At 36.5% G+C, this 23,293-nt stretch overlaps 1 protein-coding gene across 3 annotated transcripts in view; it reads right to left on the bottom strand.

Moving 5' to 3' along the window:
* Nucleotides 1-2,349: 2,349 nt before the first annotated feature.
* Nucleotides 2,350-23,293, bottom strand: part of FILIP1 (filamin A interacting protein 1) — a 260,849-nt gene continuing 239,905 nt past the window's right edge. For all 3 annotated transcript variants that reach the window (XM_021000129.2, XM_021000130.2, XM_021000131.2), the window contains one exon: nt 2,350-6,887. Coding sequence is in view for 1 of the 3 variants with exons in the window: in XM_021000130.2 (XP_020855789.1) it covers nt 6,847-6,887 (41 nt within the window). In the remaining 2 variants the exon portion in view is untranslated. The remainder of the gene's footprint in view (nt 6,888-23,293) is intronic.

Below are 23,293 nucleotides of genomic sequence, written 5' to 3'. Positions count from 1 at the left end.
GTTTAGAAATCCAGTTTGCTCATTGCTGTTCTGTTCTTTCCTCAAGGAAATCTGCTATTCTAGAGAAATGTGGATGGATACCAAGGACTCTAGTTCAGTATCTATATACCACCAAGCTATACTTCAAGATGTCTAGTCTGCTATGTCTCATCTTGAAAGTGGATTCAAGGGGCAGCTAGGTGGCACAGTGGATAGAGCACCAGCCCTGAAGTCAGGAGAACCTGAGTTCAAATCCGGCCTCAGACCAAACACTTGACACTAGCTGTGTGACCCTGGGCAAGTCACTTAACCCCAATTGCCTAAAAGTTAAAAAAAAAAGAGTGGACTCAAACAATGAACACTTCTTAATCACAGGAAGGGAGGAGGGGGTGGTTGCTGGTCCCTCATTCCCAGCTTCTAATTAATCATATTGTTCCAACTAATACGTTATTATAATATGTAATCATAATTGTTCCCATATAACCAGTCATAATGTCCTCAACTCCCTGATGTCACCAGCCCTATAAATAATTGTATTATTACCTTACCTACCCTTTTCTGTTCTTTGTTCTATGCTTATAAAAAGGATCTGAATCTTGATCTAGGAGTCATCTAGCAGTCAGTGGGCCCACTCTATTGGTAGGTTCCCACCCTGCTAATAAACTGTTATCTTACTTAGAGAATGATTACCTTAGTCTACCTTAATTGAATTTTTCTCACCACAGTGGACTATAGAAGTAAGTTAAATTTTAACAGTTGAAAAATCCTGTTCTTTCCTAAGCCCTGTTAATACCCGACATTGTAATATTGATCACAATTTTATCTTGTTTTCCCTGGTGCTTTGGAACATCTAATTTTTAATCTATTTACTAGCACATTCTTAAATTCTTTTCATGTGTTCATTCTCCCCAACTAGATTGAATATGAACCCTTCAAAGGACCGGCTTCTATTTCTAGTGTACTTTCCCACAGTACTCTGTATCCTGTGTACATTCAATGAATATTTGTTTTACTATCTGATTCTGAAGCCCTTTGAGGTTAGACTAGCTTGACCTGCCAAACCTGTTATAGCTGTGCTTCTGTTCTGTGATTAGGGGTAGTATGTCTGTAATAAGTAAGACAGTGAAGAAGTTAAAAAAGCAAATGTTTTTGTAAGGTGGCTCGAAGCATTGGAGGCTTGTTGCTGTCCATTTATACATAACAAATGCAGAAATATGGGCTAGGTGAGTGGAGAACAATGACTTTGCCTCCATCACATAGCCTTTGTTCTGGCTCAAATTTATTCACATCCTAAATCAAAGAGGGGCTTGGGAATTTCTACACCTAAGTCATATAGTTGTATGGAACAAAGGACTGTGGTTCAGCCCCAGATCCATTGAAATATTGACTGAATGCCTGTGCTTTCTACTTAGCTTGGTAGCTGCTTTGTTTTAAAAAAGTTTAGCCTCTCAAGGCTAAGACTCTCCATCTGGAGAAGAAAGCTGCCCGTAGGTAAGTTTGTATGAACTGATAGATTCCCCCCCCTTTTTTTTTATGAAGAAATAGCATATGGAGGGTTTTCCTTAGTTTGATATCAAGTGTGTGAATAGTCTACCTCCCTAAAATGTCTGAATCTTACTGGGTTTTAAGCTGGGTTTTAAGCTAAATGACAGATGGTAGAGTTCTGTCTTGCTCTACTGGGGAAAAGGTCGCACCTCAACTGAGGACTACAGTTGTAACCAGCATCTAGAAGTAGAGTGTCCAGAAAAGCAAAACCCAGCAGTGAATATGAAACCAATAGAACACTTCCCAGCAAAATTACACATCATGTACTACTACTGCCAGTGGGAGCAGCGTAATGACATCTATGAGTCCCTGGCCTCCCAGAAACTTTGGTGCTATGTGTCAGTTCTCTACATACCTACCTATATTCCCTAGGTATACACACTCTTCTCACTGACGGTGTGTGTGCTTTGGGGAAAGTATGTCCCGTATTTATTTGGAGGAAATTTTTTATTGCTAATTTTCTTACTATGCTATCTTATTAAATTTTTTCCCTCAGAACCACTGTCTTACATCTGACTAGTAAAAGTAAACACATTGGCACAGTAGATAGAGCACTGGCCCTGGATTCAGGAGGACCTGAGTTCAAATCCAGCTTCAGACACATAACACTTACTAGCTGTGTGACCCTGGGCAAGTCACTTAACCCCATTGCCTAGCCAAAAAAAAAAAGAAAAGTAAACACATTGGTAAATGCTTATGAGCTCTGGTCTGTAAGTAGAATCAGACTTACAGGATGAACCTGGGGGTAGTTTGGGGTGAGCCAAGTGCTAGTTGGTGTCTTAGGAAAGGAGAGGGCTACATTTTAAATGAAGAGGAGGCTCTGTACTCATTTAAAATGTGGTTTTATTTTCTATGAAGTTTGTTTCAACTCAAAAGGAATATTGCACGATGCATTTGCTTTACAAACCTTATTTGTCTCACACTCTAGTGAGATTTCAACTGGTACTGTTGACTTTATAACTAACTCTCCAAATGTCTTAGTTAAATAAATTCAATAGTCAGTGAAGAATTGAAGGCAGGATATTGCATTCATATAAAAGATAAGTATAAATGCACATATTTAACAGTTTTCACTTGAAAACAATAAACTTCTCAATTAATACAATTCAAAGGAGGCAATATTAAGTGTACATTGTGTTACAAGTATTAGGAAAATAAAATGTACTTCCAAACTTTTTCAAATGTATTCCTTTTCTGATAATACATTAAATCTCCACAAATCCTAATAACATATTTGATCAAATTATAAGCTTCTTTGTGTGGAAAAATCTAGCTCATATTCTTTAAACCACAATATAGACTATAAATCTGCAGTGTTGAAACAACCAAACCCACAAATAATAAGATAAAATTCCCAAATAAAATATACAAGAAATAACACTGGAAAATAAATGTAGCATGTGATGGCACCGTGAACGTTTCAGTTCAAAATGAATGAACCTATAGTATTTTTCTAAGTAAAAAAAAAAAATAGCTTTCATGAAATCATGGAGTTTTGGGCTAAGTGCTTGAAAATCTGAGAAATAAAATATTAAAGGTCTAAAAAGTAAGATTATTTTCTCCAAATCCTCCTAATTTGGGGACTTTATTATGGCTTTTTCTTTTTGCATTTTTCTTTCTTTGATTTGTAAACATGGTACTTTTAGGTGGTTATGAAATTCTTTTCAGATCAAGCTTTCTCTGCTTATGCTTAAGCTGTTATGTTGCATCATCAATTCAGGTTAATGTTTCTTTCAAATTGGTGTTGTCCTAAGCCTAAGCCCTGTTGTAAATTCTTCACATGCAAGTAATCAGGGCTATCATTCTGAAATTTGGTCTATTTGCTATATTTACTAACTGCCATAGAGACAAATATTTTATTGATATATTGGAGGCAGCTATAGGGAATTATTTCAGGACATTTTCTTTCTGTAATATCTCAAGAATTAAGTGCAACAGTGGATTCATTGTGTAATGAATTAAGAAAAAGGCTTCTGGTGACACGAACTGAAAAGTTTGGTACAATCCCATTGGGGGAGCTTTAAAAATTATCCCATTTTAGAAGTACCATTACGTAGTCTGATGATTATTAATATTTGATTCTAATAACAAATATCAACATTTTGTGTGGTTAGGACAGTTCCAAACTGAGGCACAAATGTTCGTAAGGGGGCCTAACTTATCCTCCCTCTATTTCCAATCACCTTCCTGTCTTTAGTGCTGCCATTATTGGGAATTTCAAGTTTTTACCTGCTCCCACAACCCCTCCCCCTATCACCTGTCCTTCTCAAGTTGCTACAGACACAGAACTAGAGAAATATTGGGAATGGTAACAACTTGAACTGCTACTGTCCCTTCCATGCCAGCAATAATGGGAGAAACTTTTGGAGCCACAAAAATATATCCCTTCTAATAAGAATAATCAAAGATAGCCTGGCATATATCCATGATTCAAAACTTACCTGAGGTATCCCAGAAAGACTACACCAGCAAAGGGCACTATTCATATTATCAGATGTAGGGGTGGAGGTGGGAAAAGGGATTCCATAGGGGTAACCTGGATATTACACAGGGGCAACCTGGATATTACACAGGGGCGTTATGGTTTGATATATTTATGGACTTGGGTCACATGTCGAATACATTAGACTAGGTGGTCTCTAAGGCCCCTTCCAACTCTTAGTCTATGATCCCATAAATATGGATCCTACCATTATTACACTTTACTGTATAAAGCTTTCTGATCTTTGCTAATTCTGTATGTTGTTACACATATTCAATTTTTAAATTACTAAGTTAGGTTCAGTTCCCTGGCCCTTAGATTCCAATTCAATATACAGAAGCTTTCATCACAGAATGGATAGAAACATGAACTCCTACCTAAATTGTTTCTGGTTGTAGCCATTATTCTCAACCTTTCTTGTTTTGGGATAATGTAGTGCATTCTAAATATAGCAGGAAAACAATCATTTTAGGTAAAAATAGTATAGATTGCCTATAGCATTTCTGTGAAAAGTCAATGCTGTATGACAAGATTTGAAGATGATCTGAAATTTTGTTCTTTTGATCCATATGATTTTTGATAGCATATGGAAACACCATCAAATCTGTAGTATTTGTTAGAGGGGGATAGAGAGGAAGAGCTATTAAATTATGACCCAATACAATGTTTCATTGTAGAGTAAATTTTTATATCAGAAGTATAAATATCTGAGAAAAAGGCACTTAATCATAAACCTCAGATATAACAACATTATGTAGCTCTTCTGAAATTGAAATATCATTATAATTCAGCTTCCTTAGAAAACAAAACCTCATAATAGTAATATCAACCTCACACATATATACAATATTATTTTTGACCAGCAGGCCAAATTTTACAAGTTATGGCAATGCTATCATAGTCATTTGGACCAGAACTAATGTCATAATATTTCCTTGTCTTTGTGAAAACCAAAATTATTTAAACATATAACATGGCCACCTTGTTATTTTCTATAAGGCACAATTATTCACTCTCTAATGTCCCTGTCATAGAATTTCCAAATTCTCCCACTTCTGTTCAAACCTAGCAAGGGTTTCTTCTTTCAAATCTGTAACATCATGGGCTCCATTCTTTGGGACTTGAAGAAATAATCTCATCACAATATTGCTTGTGTTGATTTCATTATTCTTCTGGCACTGAAAATGAGGTTTTCCTTAACTGCAATATTTTATTATTTATATAATATGTGTATAGATAAAATTAGAAATATGTTCAGTCGATTTATAATTTGTCAGGTTCATTCTCCTTCCATGTTGCTCCCAGATATTATGTTTTGTTATAAGACCTACTGAAAATGTTTTAATTTTGACAAAGGTTAAAGAAAAACAGAAATGTCAGCACTTCAAGTAAACTTTGGGGCAAATTTTCATATAAAACTGAATTCAATAGCAGCTCTGACAATGAGATTTCAGTAAGGTATATTGTCTTTGCTTTCAGAAATCACACCTCTCAGCTTTAAAATAGTTCATAAAGATCTGTCATAATCATCTGTCCTACCCAAAAGCCATCAGTGAATAGCAACTGTGCTTAATTTATTTTTTATCACACTTAACCACTTTTCATCTTCAAACTTTCATATAGGATAAGCTCTGAAGATATAACAAAATGTTGACCTCACCAAAACTATGCTAGCAGCACACAGTCCCTTCTTATCTATACTTATCATTACATACCACTAGTAGGAAAACACTCTCAATTGTCAGTCTGAAACTACAGGCTTATGTCTTGTGTAACCATGCCTTGATAAATGTCATTTTGCAATAACATCAATAATGCGCTGTAACCAAACCCAGCCATAATATTGAGAAACCCTCATGTAATATTGTTCAGCCTTTGCCCTGAGATGCAAATCAGGTGGTTTGAAATGATCCAGTCTAAGCTGGTGCTTGAAACCTCAGTAGCAGTAACATTCTTTTCCCTCTTCTAATGTTATTCTGCCTTAAACCACATTTTCACAGAACCAGTTAGGTGGGATATGCTTTTATTGGCTTTTAAGTTACAGTATATCAGGTTAATGTCAGGTTAAGCTTCCGCACTTCAATTAGGTGTATCATTTCCCAGGGTGATTAGCATCAAATTTGGGGTTTTGGCAAAAAAAAAAACACTCTTAAGTAACAGCAGCTTCCACAAATAGTGGAAAATATTTTAAATCAAGCTTGGAAATCAGGACATATTCCATAGCTATTATTTGTTAGTATTGAACCACATTCAGAACCATAGCACTATTTAAAAAAAAAAGTCCCCTGTAAGGATATTGTGCTTCTCAAGTCTTATCTACAAATTCACCCTGGGAAATTGTACAGAATATTATTTCTTCTTTTCCATAAAAATACCTCGCTCAACCAAAAGAAAAAAAAGGCATTACATTTCTTTATGATTTTGAAAAGAAAATATCAACACTTTTAGGAATTGACAGTGTATTTAACAATTCCATGTGCCATTGACTATGGAAATGGAAAAATCACATTACAAAGTATACTTTAAAAAATAAATTATGTAGCAAATAACAACAACAAACACAAGCATGTGCCAGTGGACCTGAAAGTTTTGCAAATAGAAGAATATAATTCAGTTGGCACAGAGACTGTATTGCTCTTGTTACCCATTTCCATATTAGCAAGGCGCCATAAGCTTTAAAATTCTACCCCCTAAAACATTCATTGGAAGTAGTAAATTATTTCCATTAGTGATCAGTAGCATAGAAGACTATGGTGATGGCAAAGGGCTGCGGAAGTAATATTCATCCAGCTGGGGTTCAAAGGAGATGCACACACAAAGTATATGCTTGGTATTGTTTTTCATCTAGAGTTCATCCGTAACTGATGAATGATGATGCTTTCTGGAATGAAAATAGAAAAAAACACTTATCTTCAATTATACTCAAGATGAAATCCAAAGCTGAAAGTAAGGATAATGCCTATGTTTTGTATTTCACTAAAACACATGAAGGAATTAAAAAAAGCCATCTACGTGAGTCCAGTGTTACAATTTTGGTGACCATATTTTCTGAATAAAAATCAGAACATATGATTTGATAGAGAATATTTTTTCTGATTTAGAAATGGACTTTTAAATTGGAATAGTCTCAGATAAATCCTGGACATTGAGCTGCCACCCATAATAATCTGCCATATTTGAGTAACTTGTTTATACTATGATTATGCTTTACATTCAAGGTTCTCAAAGCGCTTTTCAAACCATTATTTATGGGGAAGTTCTGTTTGGCCCATTTTACCAAGGGAATGACTGCGACAGTGAGGGACCTAACCAGAATCCTATGGTAGTTTAGCAGTTAAGACAGAAATGGAAACCACATTATTCTTTTTCTTCAGGTCACGCTGTTTCTTGCATTAGCTAAGCCCAATTAAGACCCATCTTTCTGAATTCTCTATTTGAAAAGAAATCTTGAGAAAACTGAAAAGCATTCTTGCAAAAATTGGGCTTAGATCAATATCTTGCACCATATTGCACAATAAATTTAAATGGATATGTAACTTGAATCATACTATAAAAAAATTAGGAGGGAAGCAGATCATAAACCTATAGAAAGGGAATGGATTCTTAACTAAAGAAGGAATAGACACAAATACAAAAGATAAAGTAGATAATTTTGATTACATGAAATTAATTTTTTTCACATACAAAATGAAGTCATCTGAAAAAAAAGGGAAGTGGTTGACTGGGAAAAAATATTTGTGTCAGATATCTCTGCTAGGGGTTTGATATCAAGCCATTATATACAACTAACTATACCCAAAAGACATCCCACAAAAGAGAACAATAAAAAGATCTGAACAAACTTCTCAAAAGAACAATGGAAAACTATTAACTATCTGAAAGAATACTCCAGATCACTAATCTTAAGGGAGATGCAAATAAAATCAAAACAGCCCTGAGGGTTTTCTTCATACCAGTAAATTGGTAAAGACATAAAAGATGAGAAGAGTCACCTTGGAGTGGTTGTAGAGAGACAGGTACACTACTTGGTATGACTATGAATTGGTACAACCATTCTAAAAAGCAATCTGGATCATGCAAAAAATTTCTAAAATGTTCATATCCTTTGATGCAAAAATTCCACTGTTAGGCATATACCTCAAGGTATATGACAAAAAAGGAAAGGGATTCCATAAGCACCAAAATATTTATAATAACACTTTTTTTTGTGGTAGCAAAGATCTGAAAACAAAGTAGATACCCATTGAATGGGGAATAGTGAAACAAATTGCGGTACATGAAAGTAATGGAATATTATTGTCCTCTAAGAAAACAAGCATGACAAAGAGAATCATGGAAAGACTTACACACACTGATGCTTATTGAAGTATGCAGGGCCAAGAAAATATGTGTGTGTATGTGTGTGTGTGTGTGTGTGTGTGTGTGTGTGTGTGCATAATATGTATATATATATGTATATATATATGTGTATATATATGTATATATATATACACATATATATATACATATATATACATACACACACACAATGACTACAGTAATCTAAAGGAAAGAACAGCAATGAAACAATTAAAACTGAATGTTGAGAAATTTGAAAGACAAGATTGGCCTCAATGAAGAGATATGAAGATGCTTCTTGCTATTCCTTTGCAGAGGCTAGGGTCCGTGGGTTATGAAAGGAATACTGCATATAATGTTAGAATATTTTGTGTTGACAAATTTTACCCTTTTTTTTCTTTTATAAAAATTCTTTGTTATAGGGGATAGCTCTTGGAGAGAGGAAAGAGAAGGAAAGAAGAGAAAATTTAAACAATACAGGAACAATAAAAAATTATCAAAATGTCTGTTTCTTTTTGTGGATGTGTTGGGTTTTAAAAAGTAGAAGTTTACTATCTATTCCTTAAAGGTCACAAACTTAGCCAAGGTCACTCAGTGTTTAAATCTCTAAGACTGTAATATCCATAGTGTCACAGTTCTATTAAAGGAGACCTGTAGTATAGACTTTAAAGTTTAGGTTTATTTGAATGAAAGTAAAGTCACAAAATAGTGTTTAGCAATGTCCTAGGATAAAATGAGTCCTACCTAACTCATAGGGGCTGTTATGTGAAAAGTCTATTTATATAGTACTTTGAAAATCTTAGAACACTATAAAAACATGTTGTTTTTTATCATTAGTCATCCAGTAAATACTTGTTAACTGACTGATTTGATTCCCATAGTTATCTTTTTTATATATAGTTACACATGCCATTACCATTCTCCCCACTCCCATTTATTTATTTTTAAATTTATGCAATAAAATAAGCATTTTCACATTGTAGTATAATTTTTAAAAAGATGATTGAACATGAAACTGCAAATCTGTTGTGTACAACATACTATTCCTTTTAAATATATAATAAAGTTATCATGTAAATTTTCCCTCTTTTTTTCTCTCCTCCCCCTGACCTAGAGACATTAGACACAAATAGATGTACATATATATGTTTATGTGTGTAAAATTATTCTATACACACTTCTATTTATCAGTTCTTTCTCTGGATGCAGATAACACCTTTCTTCATATGTCCTTTATAGATCATTTGGGTATTTGTAATAGTCAAAATGACTTATTTGCTCAAAGTAATTCTTAAAACAATATTGCTGTTACTGTATACAATGTTCTCTTAGTTCTGCTCATTTTGCTCTTCATTATCTGGTGCAAGTCTTTCTTTTTTTTCCTACGATCATTGAGCTTATCATTTTGTATAGCACAGTAGTACTGATATACCACAACTTGTTCAGCCATTCCGCAATTAATGCGCATCCCTGCAATTTCCAATTCTTCACCAAAGACAAAGAGAGTTGCTACAGACATTTTAGAACATCATTCTTAAAAGCCAGATAAAAGGATAGCAATAGTGACTTAAGAGGCAGCTAGAAGGCTCTGTGTATCAAATGCTGGGCCTGGAGTCAGGAAGACCTGAGTTCAAATATGACCTTAGACACTTACTAGCTGTGTGATCTTGGGCAAGTCACTTAACATCTGTTTGCCTTAATCCACTAAAAAAAGGAAATGACAATTTCTCTCCCAAGAAAACCTCTGGACAGTATTGGCTGCTATGGTCAGTGGGGTCACAACTGAACAACAAGAATGACATATATGTAGCATTGTAAGGCACACAAAGCACTTTCCTCTGAGTTAACCCTGAGGTAAGTTGAACAAATATCATTGTCTCCCATTATACAGAGAAGAAAACCCTGGTTCAGAAAGATGAGGCAACTTGTCTGTGGTCATGCAGCTAAATACATGTCAAGAAAGCATGATCAGATCTCTAACAAGAGTGGAGACTAGGACTTTTTTCTGTCCTTTGACAGGACTGGGAGCAATTGCAATCTTTTGGCATTACAGAAACAGTAGAGATTAGCATGCTTATTCCCACTGAGTGGTCTCTGCCAGAGAGAACCCCAAGACACACTCACCATGTAAGCTGCACACTGAATATTGGTTGGGACTGGGGGCAGTTCTGATGACACATTGTTACTAGACTAACTGTCACTATACCCAGAGGGCTTGCAAAGAGCAGGGAAGGAAAAGTCTCACACCCTTTCCCCATTTCTCCCTTTCACCTCACCCCCCACCTTGTCCACCCACATCCATGATCATGAGCTGGTAGTACCTCCTCTGTCCTAAAACCTTCTGCCAAAGCTTAAAATATTGGGAACAAAGGTGTTGAGATCGGATGCTTCTGATGATGGCCCAGACAAGCCGTTGCTTTCCTCTGTGACAGTCATGGTTTACCCAAATGCACTCCCTCCCCTAAAAGGAAGAAGCAGCCCCAAAGTCTTACCTTAGCCATGTGTGTGGGAAGGGACTTCGGAAAGGGAGGGCCTCTGCTCAGTTTGGATAGTACTGTATTTGTGAGCTCTGCCCTGCTCTCTCTTCTACCCTCTATGAAGAAGTGGGTTTGAGGGTTTGTTTTGTACTGCTTATCGTGGGCACTGCTTATGCCATTACAGGCACAAATATCACTACTGCTTATGGCTCTAGGCAAGATTCAAATCCCACATCAACTGACCTGCTGGTCTTTCCAGTATACCTTAGTGCCCATGCTCACAAATAGTTTATCATCCCATGAGATTTACTGATACAGCATGACTTAGTGTATAGAGGCTAGTCATAAGCTATGCCACTGACACGTACTGACTTTGTGACCATGGGCAAGTCCATTAACATCTCAGTGCCCCCCAAGAACACTCTGAGACTACAAGGGACAGACCAGTAGCTGACCTGCAACAGCAGAAGAGATTCCTTCCCCAATGAAATTACAGATGTGAAATCACCCTTCTCCTCCCCACCCTACACCCCAGCAAAAAAAAAGATTTACACCATCCCTATCAACCCTTAGCAACATGGCAGCAGTACTGACTGAGATCAGGCATATCAGCAGCTCGAGGAGGAATTCTAATATTTTCTCCACCTAATTTTTAGTTAAACAATTCAACAAACATTTACAAAGTGCTAACTAAAATATAAAAGCTAAAATGTATATGGTAGTGCAAGGTTTGTAAAGCACCATCTATTTTCTCATTAGATCCTTACAAACATCCCTGAAAGGTAAATGATACAAGGATCATTATCCCCATTTTACAGATGAGTAAACTGAGGCTAATAAAGTTTTAAGTGACTCACCCACAGATATACAGTTAGTGTCAGAGGTAAGATTTGAAACCATCTCTCTTGACGATAGGACTCATACCACTAAACCAGCTACCTTTATATATGTAAAGTGTTTATTTCAGATTGGTAGTTTCTAATCACCCCATATCTAATTTCTTTCAGACATTAGACTCTGTTTTCATGCTAATTTGTGTACTCAATGTATTCTAGGTAGAACAGCTAGGTGGATAGTGCTGGGCCTGGAGTCAAGAAGACCTGAGTTCAAATTCAGCTTTACAGACTGAGCAAGTCACTTGACCTCTATTTGCCTAATCCACTGGAGAAGGAAATAAGGGTGATAATATCACCTATCTTGCAGGGTTGTCTAAATGAGATCACATTTACAATGCAGTTATCACAGTGCAAGGCACATAGTAGGTACTTGAAAATATTTCCCTCCCTCCCTCCCTTCCTTTCCTTCCTCAGACACTAACTAGCTGTGTGACCCTAGGCAAGTCAGTTAATTTCTCTTAGCCTCAGTTTTCTCATCTGTAAAGTGGGGGTGATACTAGCATTTATCTCAAAAGGTTCTTATGAGGACCAAATAAAATAGCATAAGTAAAAATACTTTATAAACCTTAAAGCACTATTTAAATACTGGCTATTATTATATTTGGGATTTTTTTTTTCAAAAATTTAAAACTTAAAATTTTGTCACCCTAGCTCAGGTGATATCACCAGATACCTAGATATTCACCTATTACCTAGACTATTGCAATGGCCTCCTAACTACTTCCATTCCCTTCAACATTAAACAATGTCCCACATAGCTGTCACATTAGTATTCCTTAAAAAAAAAGTCACTTCCTTGTTCAAGAAATTTCAACAATTCCCTTTGACCTTCAGGATAAAATGCAAACTCCTCTATTTGTCACTTAATGACTTCACAAGTTGCTTCTAGCCTACTTTTCTAGGACAATTTCAGATTACTATCCTTATCCCCTCCACTTTCCGGTCAAACTGGCTTTCTTATTCCTTGTACACTGCTTTTCCCTTCCCACTCCTTTGCTTATAGGCAGCCTGAACCCCATGCCTGAAATGTTCTTCTTCCTCACCTCCTTAACTTCCTTTAGCCTTGAGCTCATGTCATTTCCTGCAAGGGGTATTTTCTGATCTTGTTGATTCTACCTCCACAGTGTCTCACACCTCCTTCTCTCCACTCACAACACAGTCATCATTTCTAATTCAAGCCTTCCATCACCTCTTACCTGCACTATTGCCTAATGGATCTCCCTGCCTCAATTCTCTCTCCACTCTAATCCATGCTCCACATAGCTGTCAAAGTAATTTTTTTAAAGCACAGGTCTGACCACATCACCCAGATAGAAACTTCTCTGTTTTTCACTTAAAACCCTTTCCCAACTAGCTCCACCCTCCTTTTTCAGCCTTGTTATACATTATTCCCCACCATGGACTCTACATTTGTGGCAGGGCTAATAACACTTAACTGCTGTGATATTTTCCACAAGACTTGGTGTTTGTAGTTACAGTTATTATGTGTTTAAAGATAGATTTTCCTTTTTAGAATTTTCTAACTGCAAGTGCTATCTTTCCTTACCCTGAAGAATATACCTGATACAATATTTCCTTCTATCGGATAAATATATGAATAGGCATACACATATAGCTATATCAATAAGACCTTTATTCTCCTGATAAGATTTTTTTGTATTAATAGTTTAGTCCTCCTCCCCTAAGCCTAAGGAATCTGAGGTGGTATTTCATAAGGAGCTCTCAAGATTAAAAGAGATAGACAGACAGACATATCTATAAGACCTCTGATTGTTTCCTTCACTGAATAACCCTAGGTCATTCTCCTGGCACTTGCAAGATACTTGGCACATATCCTGTAAAAAGTTAATTTTTTCCTATTCCTTGGTTTCACTTTTAAAATCAGCTGAGAAGGTATTTCTCTTTTTCCAGCTTCTTATTTTTCCAACAACAACCTGTCTACTTGAGCCTAGACAAGCCCACAGTATCTGGCACCATAGATGAAACCTCTGTATCCTTTTTGTTAGCTAACCTTAAGTTAATAGGGAAGTCTTCCAATCACACCCTCCTTTCTCCTCAACCCATTAAAGATTCCAAAATATGACCAATGTGGGAATCTGTTTTGCTTGATTATGAGTATTTCTTATAAGGGTTTTCTTTTCTTTTCATTAGGAGGGGGACAGGAAGGAGAGAAATTACTTTTTGTCAATTAAGAAAATTAATAAAAAAAAATAAAGATCCTAAAGCATGGATCTGGAAGCATATGTAGCAGATAGCACCTTGCTCCCCATCAATCAACATCCTCGAAGTAGAGAGCATCTGAAGCATACATCAGAGATGAGACTTTTGAAAGGAAGGAGGGAGGGAAGGAAGGAAAGAAGAGAAAATGAAAGAGGGAAAGAAAAAAGAGAAAAGAAAAGAAAGAGAGGGAAGGAAGGAGGGAGGGAAGAAAAGGAGGAAGGAAAGAAAGAAGGAATGAAGGAGGAAAAGCTGTCTTTGAAGCTTCCACTCTACTCCAATTTGGTGAACTGCCATATCATCATCTAATATGTGGATGCAGATTTGTAAGCCTACAGTATCCCACCCCCATCTCCAGCCAACTATAAGGAATATCTTGTGACAAAACTAACTCCCTTGGACATTTAAGTCTTGTGAATGAATTTCCTTCCTCCCCCTCCCCCTCTTCCCCCAGTATGGACACTTGGATTACCACAAAAATCTGTCATTTGCAAAAACATTTGCTTCTTAATGAAATGAAGGAATTGAAATGGGTAAGTAAAACTGATAAAAAAAACTATTCATTTTTGCACTTCTTAAACCCAAGGAGTCCTCATTTCAGTTGCTACAAGTGACCCCAATTTAATAGTCCAACCAAACCATCTTTTTTTGGATTCTCATTTTGACTTTCTAACTTCCAGCTTTAGAGACACACAGCTTTGCACTGGCTATCCCTCAGGCCTATAATGCACTACTCCTCACTTCTGCCTCTTGGAATTCCTGATTTTCAACACTCAGCTTGTGTCACTTTGTACCTGAGGCTTTTCTGGTTAGTGCCTTTTTTCCCTAAAAGTTATCTTACATTTGCTTTATCTGTCTTTTATATAAATGTATACATATATAGAGATCCAGATATCTACACGCATACACAATGTCTCCCTCATTTGAATGTACTCTTTTTGAGGGCAGGGATTTTTCAGTTTTTGTCTTTGTACCCTAGTGCCTAGCATAGTGCTTGACACATAGTAGGTAATTTAAAATGGTTGTTGATTGAAACACCCTCCCGGGTTGTTAGTGTCCTTCCCTGCCCCCAACAAAACTATTTTGTACTTACTTTGTATATATTTTCTATTTGCTTTTCTGTGCATATGTTTCCCTCAGTAAGGAAACACCTTGGTTTGGAGGGGTTTTTTAAATTGTTTTTTATTTCCTTTTTATATCATCAGCCCCTAGCACAATGTCTGCAACCTTTGTTCAATCATGTCTGACTCCTCATGATCCCATTTGGGGTTTTCTTGGCAAACCACTGGCGTGGTTTACCATTTCCTTCTCCAGCTCATTTTACAGATGAGGAAACTGAGGTAAATAGTGTTAAGTGACTTGCTCAGGGTCATATAACCATTAAATGTCTGAGACCAGATTTGAACTCCGGAAGATGAGTCTTCCTGACCAGGATCAACACTCTACCCAGCTCACCACCTAGCTGCCCCATTCGCCACCTATTGGCCACTTAGATACTTATTGAGCTGCTAAAATTTCAATGTTCTACCTCAATCTGACCACGAGATGGCACTAGTTTCTTTCTGTTAATCAATATCAATTCAGTGGGTCCACTAAGCAAGCTGCTGAGGCAGCTGAAATTCTCAGAAATGTATGAATACTTATGTACAAATAGTTCTGCCGAGCTCTAAAGACAAACGTGTTTACCTTGCCTCCCCGGATTGGAAACCCTTAAATATAATTACATCATTAATAATAACAAAGTAACCCTAGATTTAAGCTCTTGAAATGTATCAAAATAAATCTTCATGGGAAAAAATTAAAATGGTAATTGGAATGGTTAAGAATTCTGTCAAAGTCTGGAGTTGAAAGAGTTATTTACCATTGAAAAAATACTTTCTATGTCATAATGCTGGTCCAATAAGAGAAAAATTGGACTAAGTCTTATTTAAACCATCCTTACAAATGTTTTCTGTAACCAGGAGGGCATAAAGGGCATTTTTACAAATTCGGCCCCTCACGTTGGTGTTGTGAATATTCTTCAGAAAATTTGTGCTTTGGATTCTTTGTCTCTAAAAATGTCTTAGACTAGCTGATTTCCAAGATCCATTCTAACTCAAAAATTTTTGTTCTATGATACTTTCTCACCCAGTTCACAAACCCAGACTTCTTTAATTGCATAGCAATGTGATTTTCTTGTTAACTCCTGGCATTGTTTAGGAAAGGACGGCCTATCTAGTTGAAATTGATTTAATATATACTATTTAGTGGGGCGTAGAGACAGGGAGGCAATTTAGGGACAGTTATCTCCTAATATAATCTGCCATCTTCACTTTGGGGATATATAGATATGTGTGTGTTTACATATATGTCAAATACAATATGTACAGATAAATTTCAAAACGCTTGGGCACAGATTTTTTTTTTTGGTAGAAGAAACCAAGCTTGGTAGCACTAGTACATTTGTTATATTGAGATCTAAAAATTAGTAATTCAAGTATGATACATATCACAATTCTCTATTAACCAGGTTACTTGTTTAGCCAAATCCTGCCCATGTCAGATAACAGAACATATTAGTTATAGAGTCAAATCAGTCATAAAAATGTTTATGTTTAATTTTACGAGCATAATGTAGGCTAACTATGCTATACTAAAGGCTATATTTGTACCTCAAACATTTTTTATTTATTTACATGGAAACAAATATGTTTCATGTATGTTGCAGTAATAGTGAGATATCATTTAGAAAAGCTATACTGTTAGAAAATTCTTAAAATGGGCATTTTACGTATTGGTCTTTCCAAAGCCAAAAAAACAAATGCAATGTGCATGCTTTTGTTTGAAAGTAGTTAGTACTGTTGGCAGTAAGGGAAAAAAGACACAAACTATAGGGTAGTTTTTTTTTTAAATTCTAGCAGGTCACTAACATCTAAAATCATAAAGCTGATGGTTATATTTAAGAGTTCAAGTATGACTGAGAGGTTGGGAGTGGTTCACTTAATAAACCAGAACAGAACATCTTAAGTGACTTTCAAAAATAATCACATATATATCCTTGTTAGCACAGTAAGGATTTTGAAACTGACCAGTTGTCAACATGTGCCATGTAGTCAAAATATGCAGCTTTTTTCAAGTCAACCACATCATCAAAGTGAGGCTGGTGCACCATATACAGTGCTGGACCTGAAGTCAGGATGACCTGAGTTCCAATCCAACCTGAGACATTTACTAGCTCTGTGACCCTAGGCAAGTCAATTAACCCCTGTCTGCCTCAGTTTCCTCATCTGAAAAAGGGAGATAATAATGGCATCTACCTCCCAGGATTGTTGTGAGGATTAAATGAGGTTTTTGTGCAGTACTTTGTAACTTTAAAACATTATATAAATGCTAGCTACCATTATTATTATTATTATTAGAGTGTCAGAAACTTTTAAAACGCATCCAGAAGAAAGTGTTCTATGCTGAGTTAGAAGAAGCTCTTTCTGAATTTGCCACTCTAAATACATAAAGTGTTCTTTGGAGTTCATCTCACCTAAATTTTAATCATCATTGTTTGTGAAAATAATTGGGTTAAACCTGTAATCAACAGAAAACTGGACATCTAAAGATTAGATTAAAGATTGACACAGGTGGAACTCATTATTCCTAAGTACTCTGAAGAATTTGAGCTTTCACAAAGTATGTATTTTATATCAGGGAACCTCAGACAGGGGAGGTACCTGTTGACTGGGCATTATAGTTTTTGGTTTTTTTTCTTTCTAATTACCATACGGGTAGATAGTGTAGGCAACAAAAGGAAAATGAGATGGAATTCAGACCAGTTGATGAAAAAATAAGTTTGATGGTTTCCAACTTACCCATTCCTTCTTATTTTCATTGTTAAATAAATCTTAAATAGGAATTTAAGAATATATCTTTATCATTAGAAAGCTCTCTGTCTACTCCAGGTAGAAAATATTAACCCAAGGTGAAAGTTACAGGAAATGCTATTTGTGGGTGTGAGTGTGGGTGTGTTTGCACATGAAGAACAATAATTAAGGTCTCTGTGATTGGAAAAGAATTTGATGGGCTTTCAATAAAAGGAAATTGGAATGTAGAGACTTAGAGAGTGAATCCTTTTTTTCTTTTTAAAGATGTTCAGTGCTCTTTCAGACCTCTGGTTCTCTTGATTTTTACTGGCTACTTTATAACCACTGTGTAAAGGCAGATTTGATATATAGTCAACTCTTGATTTTGCTTAAATTGCTTCTTGGTATCACAAACTGCACAACTCAGATTTTATGGTTACCTTCCTCTTAAAATTACAAAGAAAAAAATGCCTGACAAGGTTATAAAGCAAAGTAGATAACCAAAGAGAATTCTTAGTTCAATGAGAATTGAGATTTTATTTAATAACCAAGGCCTAGAAAATGCCTGTGCTTGTGTCTCCATATAGAATAGCGCCTCTTTCACAGTGCCCTCTCCCCCAAAAAAACTGATTGCTAAAAATTTGACTAGAGAACCCATGAGTAAATTATATCACAATTGTTATTAAGCTCTCGTGTCACTCCAGACATAGTCCCTGAGCTTTAGGACTCTCAGCATGACTATACACGATCCCATTGTCAAGGGGCATATCTCCCAGAAACCAATATCCCAGTAATAATTTCTCTCTTTTCACAGGTGTCCTTTTTCTGATACCAGTAATCCACAGAGTACTTAACAAGCAGATTTTGGCCAACGCCGAAGCCAATTGGCAGTTCAGTCACTGAATTCAAATAGCAGAGCACTGAAATGTTGAATTTCTGAGCTACAGGCATTTATTTATTAATATACTTTATTTTCTTATAAAAATAAAGAATAGATCTTAACACATACAATATTGGGGAAAATAGATTACAGTATATATTTTTAGATAAGCAATTACTTAAACATATTTATACATATTTCTTAGTATACATTTTCACTCCAGTGTTATCATATTTTTTCATTCAAAGAAATCAAGGTGGGGGTGGTAACCACCAAAATAATAGATCATAGAAAATGTATATAGCTAAGTCAATTCCTTAATAAAAGCATGAATGTTTTCTCTGAAAAGGGCTTCTAGGTTCTGGCTAATTCTTTCAAACCTCTGGTTCTCTTGATTTTTACTGGCTACTTACAAAGTAGGCAGTAGAGGCCGATTTAATATATAGTCAACTCCTGATTTTGCTTAAATTGCTTCTTGGTATCACAAATTGCTCATATTCTTTGGAAGCCATACCAGCTACTTGGACAGCCAGCTGGTTGGAAAGCAGTGGTTTATGTGTGTTGGGAACAGAAAAGAAGTTCTCAGTTAGAGTACTCCAGCCATAAATTATATCCCTAAGCCTTCCCTATGCTGAGAGAGGTAGCCATTACACAGTGGAGAATGAGTTGTACTAACAGTCAGGAAGACTTGGGTTCAGGTACTGCCTCTGACACATACTGTCGGTGACTTTAAGTGCTCCTCTAAAACTCTTAAGTAGCAAGAAAAAGTGCTGACCTGCATTGGTGGAGGAAGTTTCCCAGAGTTCCCTGTCCCAAAGAAATCACTGGTTCAATGCCTCTTTCTAATCCTTCTCCAGCAGAGTTCTATGGACAGTCAATCCTTTTAATGAGTCAAACAGTAAATGGAACCAAGCCATTATGAAGGCTAGCCTCACCACCGCAAACCCATCATGCCCACACAAGAGGAAAAATAGCATGATTGACATCTCTGCATGAGGAAGGTAGATCTGCTTTATGTACTCCAAACATTCCACCAGGTGGGGAGTAGGGAGACACCTTCTCTCTTAAGGGACTGCAACAACTTGGCCACTGGTGTGGTGGCATGGCAACCAGGGAACTCTGCCAACAGCATCATGGATGCCTCATGACAGAGTTGCCTTTCTCAAACATCAAGAAACTACACACTCCACCTATTTTTCTACTCCCTGACCTACAACAAATTCTCTCAATGTCAAGGAGTAGGGCCAAGGAGGCCCTTTTAACCAAATAGGATGATTATCCATCATTTAAAATGTTCTATGTTACTCCTTCCTATGAGTAAAAATAATAAAGAGTTGAGTGTATGAAGACTGCTATCCACTTAAAGCCTTTATTTAAAATAATTTTAGGATAATTCTTGAATTTCTGAGTTTTGGGGCAGCAGATGACTTAACTATCCTTAACTGTCAACAGATGTCTCATGGCAAGCACCTACAGTAAGCCTTTTTTGTGGTTGTTGTAACTTTCCACTTTCATGTTGAGTCCCTGTGAATTTCCATGATTGTTTCAGCTGATTCTAGAATGTTCGAAAGGTGCATACTGAAGGGAGACTGAGGCTCCTTTAGGAGCATGCAGAGATAAGTATATCATCCCTCTGGGAACTGGGATATGCCTCGGAGCTCCTGCTTCTATTCAGGAGAAGTGAAGTCCAAGACCCTTTTATTTCCTTGAGCTGTAGGAATAAAGGAAGCCTTAGGTCTCAGATAAAAGAGCATCTTAAGATACCCATGTCACTGTGTTGTTGTGAGGAAAAGGATTGCTAAATTACAACACATGGTAGAAATGTAAGTTTTTATTATAATTGGGTGACCAATTAGAAGGGCATGGATATTTGAAATTAAGAGAATGGTATAATGTCAACGCATAGAAGGTAATGAACTCTAGGCTCCTTTGCAAGGGACCTCTGATGGAAGTGGTAGGTCCTAATGATAAACCTGTTTTTGCTATGTCTTCACTGCCTCTGGTCTTTCCTTTTGCCTCATGAGACCTAATCAACCCCACAAAGCACAGAAAATCCTGCCTGCAAATTGTCCCCCACCCCATTAAACATTTGATCCTGTTATTGCCACAGATAGATATGAGCATCCATTCTACTTAAAAGTTCCATCTTATGTAAGGAATTCAAGAAACTTCCTTTGCTGCCTGGGACTCAGTGCCCTTCGTCTGGACTTAGTTCAGTTAATTAAAATGTTTTCTGGTAATTACTAGTCCTTTTCACTGACTCCAAGACACTCTTTGACAAGATGATATAAACTCATGGAATTCTTAATTGATCTATGTTTGACTTGATTCACTCTAACACATTATTCTCCCTATTTCTTGAGAAACAAATTAAAATTATCCTTTTAATTCTATAACTTATCTTCATTTGTGCAGGGGTCCCTCTGGCCCTGGTTATTGCCAGTAATTTCTTTTTCAAGCAAGCTAATCTTTTTAGATAATCTCCCCAAGTGGATGAAATTTCCCCAAAGCAAGCAAATTTGGACTCTTGCCTCAATGCATGAAACTAATTATGAAGGGGGAAATATTAATTGGCACAAAGAATAGGTACCAAACTATTAGTCTGATCTGCTTTGAATCATGTTTGCTGCAGACCTTTGCTTACTTCTTTTTACACAGATTCTAGAATAACTAGGGTTGATTTAATTTTGTATCTATTCTCATAATAGCCATGGAAAAATATTATTGCAGAAACTACAGAGCTGATTCAGTTCCTCGTAGGTAAAAACAAGTTGTTCATTAAAATTTTTTTTTTAAGTTTGGACAGTATTTTTTAAAAGGTCGTGCCTATGTAGAAAACTCAAAATTCTCCAATGGTTTAGTAATGTAAGATTTTGGTCACACATAAAGGTCCCACCTCTGACACATACTACCTGTGTGACTCTGAGCATATCACCTAACGGTTCTGTGCTATAGGCAATTCTCTAAGAGTCTAAGTAGGAAAGCAGAGGTGAGATGTTGCCTTCCTGACCTGACACAGAAAATTCACTCCACCACACCAATGAAATCAGAGGTCTAGTCCTTATCCCTGCCCATCCTACATTACTAGAGGAGTCTTTGTGTACATTTGTATATATCTGTAGACCTGCATGGTTATGTATCTCAGTTACTGCCATTCTTTAGAATTCATTTTGTGACATAGAGGAAGGAGAATTTGAATGGGAGTCAGGCAACTAGACCTAATCCTATAACCACTACTCATTAATTGTTAATTATTGTAATTAATTAACTTTGAATGAATCATGTCATTTCTCCAGGACCTCAGTTCTCTCATCTGTAACAAGGCATAGCTAGGTGGTGCAGTGGTTAGAGCACTGGGGCTAGAGTCAGGAAGACTTAAGTTTAAATCTGTCCTCAGACTCTTATTAGCTTTGTGACCCTGGCAAGTCACTTAATCCATTTGACTCAGTTTTCTCAACTGCAAAATGGGGGTAATAATGGCACCTAAGGTTGTTGTGAGGATCAAATGAGATAATCATTGTAAAGGACTTAGCACAGGTGCTATATAAATGCTAGCTATAATTATTAACATGAAGCTTTTAACCTAGGGTCCTTTAACTTTCAAAAGATATGGTAATTATATTTCAATATAATAGTTTTACTTTGTAATTCTATAGATAAATGAATTTAAAACATTATTCTGGGAAAGGGTCCATAGATTTCACCTTACTGCCAAAGGTATCCATGAATTAAAAAAGGTTAAGAGCCTCTGACTAGATGATCTCTAAGGACCCCGCTCTGGAATTTCATGATATCTCCATATTATGGGTGACTTTTAGAGTGTCCAGGGAGCTTTGGTTGTGAAGACAAGCAAATTTATCAAGCAGCAGCCTTGAAGCTACAGAAGGGAAGGGAAAAAAGGAAAGTGAATGAGAATTTTTTTTAATGAGAATTCACCAAGTACTACTATGTGCTAAGCACTATGCTAAGTGCTTTACAAATATTATCTCATATGAAAATAATACCAGAGAAAATAGCTGTTTTAGTATTAGTGAAGTCTATTGTGATTGTTTTCTGAGGTACAAGGGACATCCAATGGAACTATCAATCCTAGATCTCCTACTTAGTAAACTCCAGTCGCTTTCTATTGACTCTAGCTCTTAACACATTTCACAGCCTTGTCTCCAACTTATGTTTCCAGGTTCATTGTACATTACTACCCAAATCCCACCCTGAGAACCTGTAAAATGCTCCTCTCTGTCCTTCACACATGACACTCCATCTTTCATCTTCACTCCTTTGCTCTGGGTTTCCCCTACACATTCCCATCTCACCTACAACCTCATAGCATCCTTTTCTTTCAAAGGTGCTGCTCAAGCCTTTCCAGATCCTTCCAACTGCTAATGCCCTCCCTTCTAAACTACTGTGTATTTAATTCTTTTGTATTTATTCTTTTTATATTTATTTGATATATACTTATATATGTTCTTGCTATCTTCACTGTTAGACAGCTTACTGTAAGTAGTCTTATTTGTATCCCTAGTGCCTAATGAATGACCCTGGCACATAACAGGCTCTTAATAAATGTTTGTTGATAGATTGAATATTAAAGGGGAAGGATGTTAGAGATATTTAGTCATAGAAGCATAGCATCTTGGATTTTGAGCTAG

The sequence above is a fragment of the Phascolarctos cinereus genome, unplaced genomic scaffold (assembly GCF_003287225.1).
Source record: "Phascolarctos cinereus isolate Bilbo 61053 unplaced genomic scaffold, phaCin_HiC Scaffold_5;HRSCAF=322, whole genome shotgun sequence".
In the NCBI taxonomy this organism is placed as follows: Eukaryota; Metazoa; Chordata; class Mammalia; order Diprotodontia; family Phascolarctidae; genus Phascolarctos; species Phascolarctos cinereus.
This window is presented reverse-complemented; position numbering and strand designations above follow the sequence as displayed.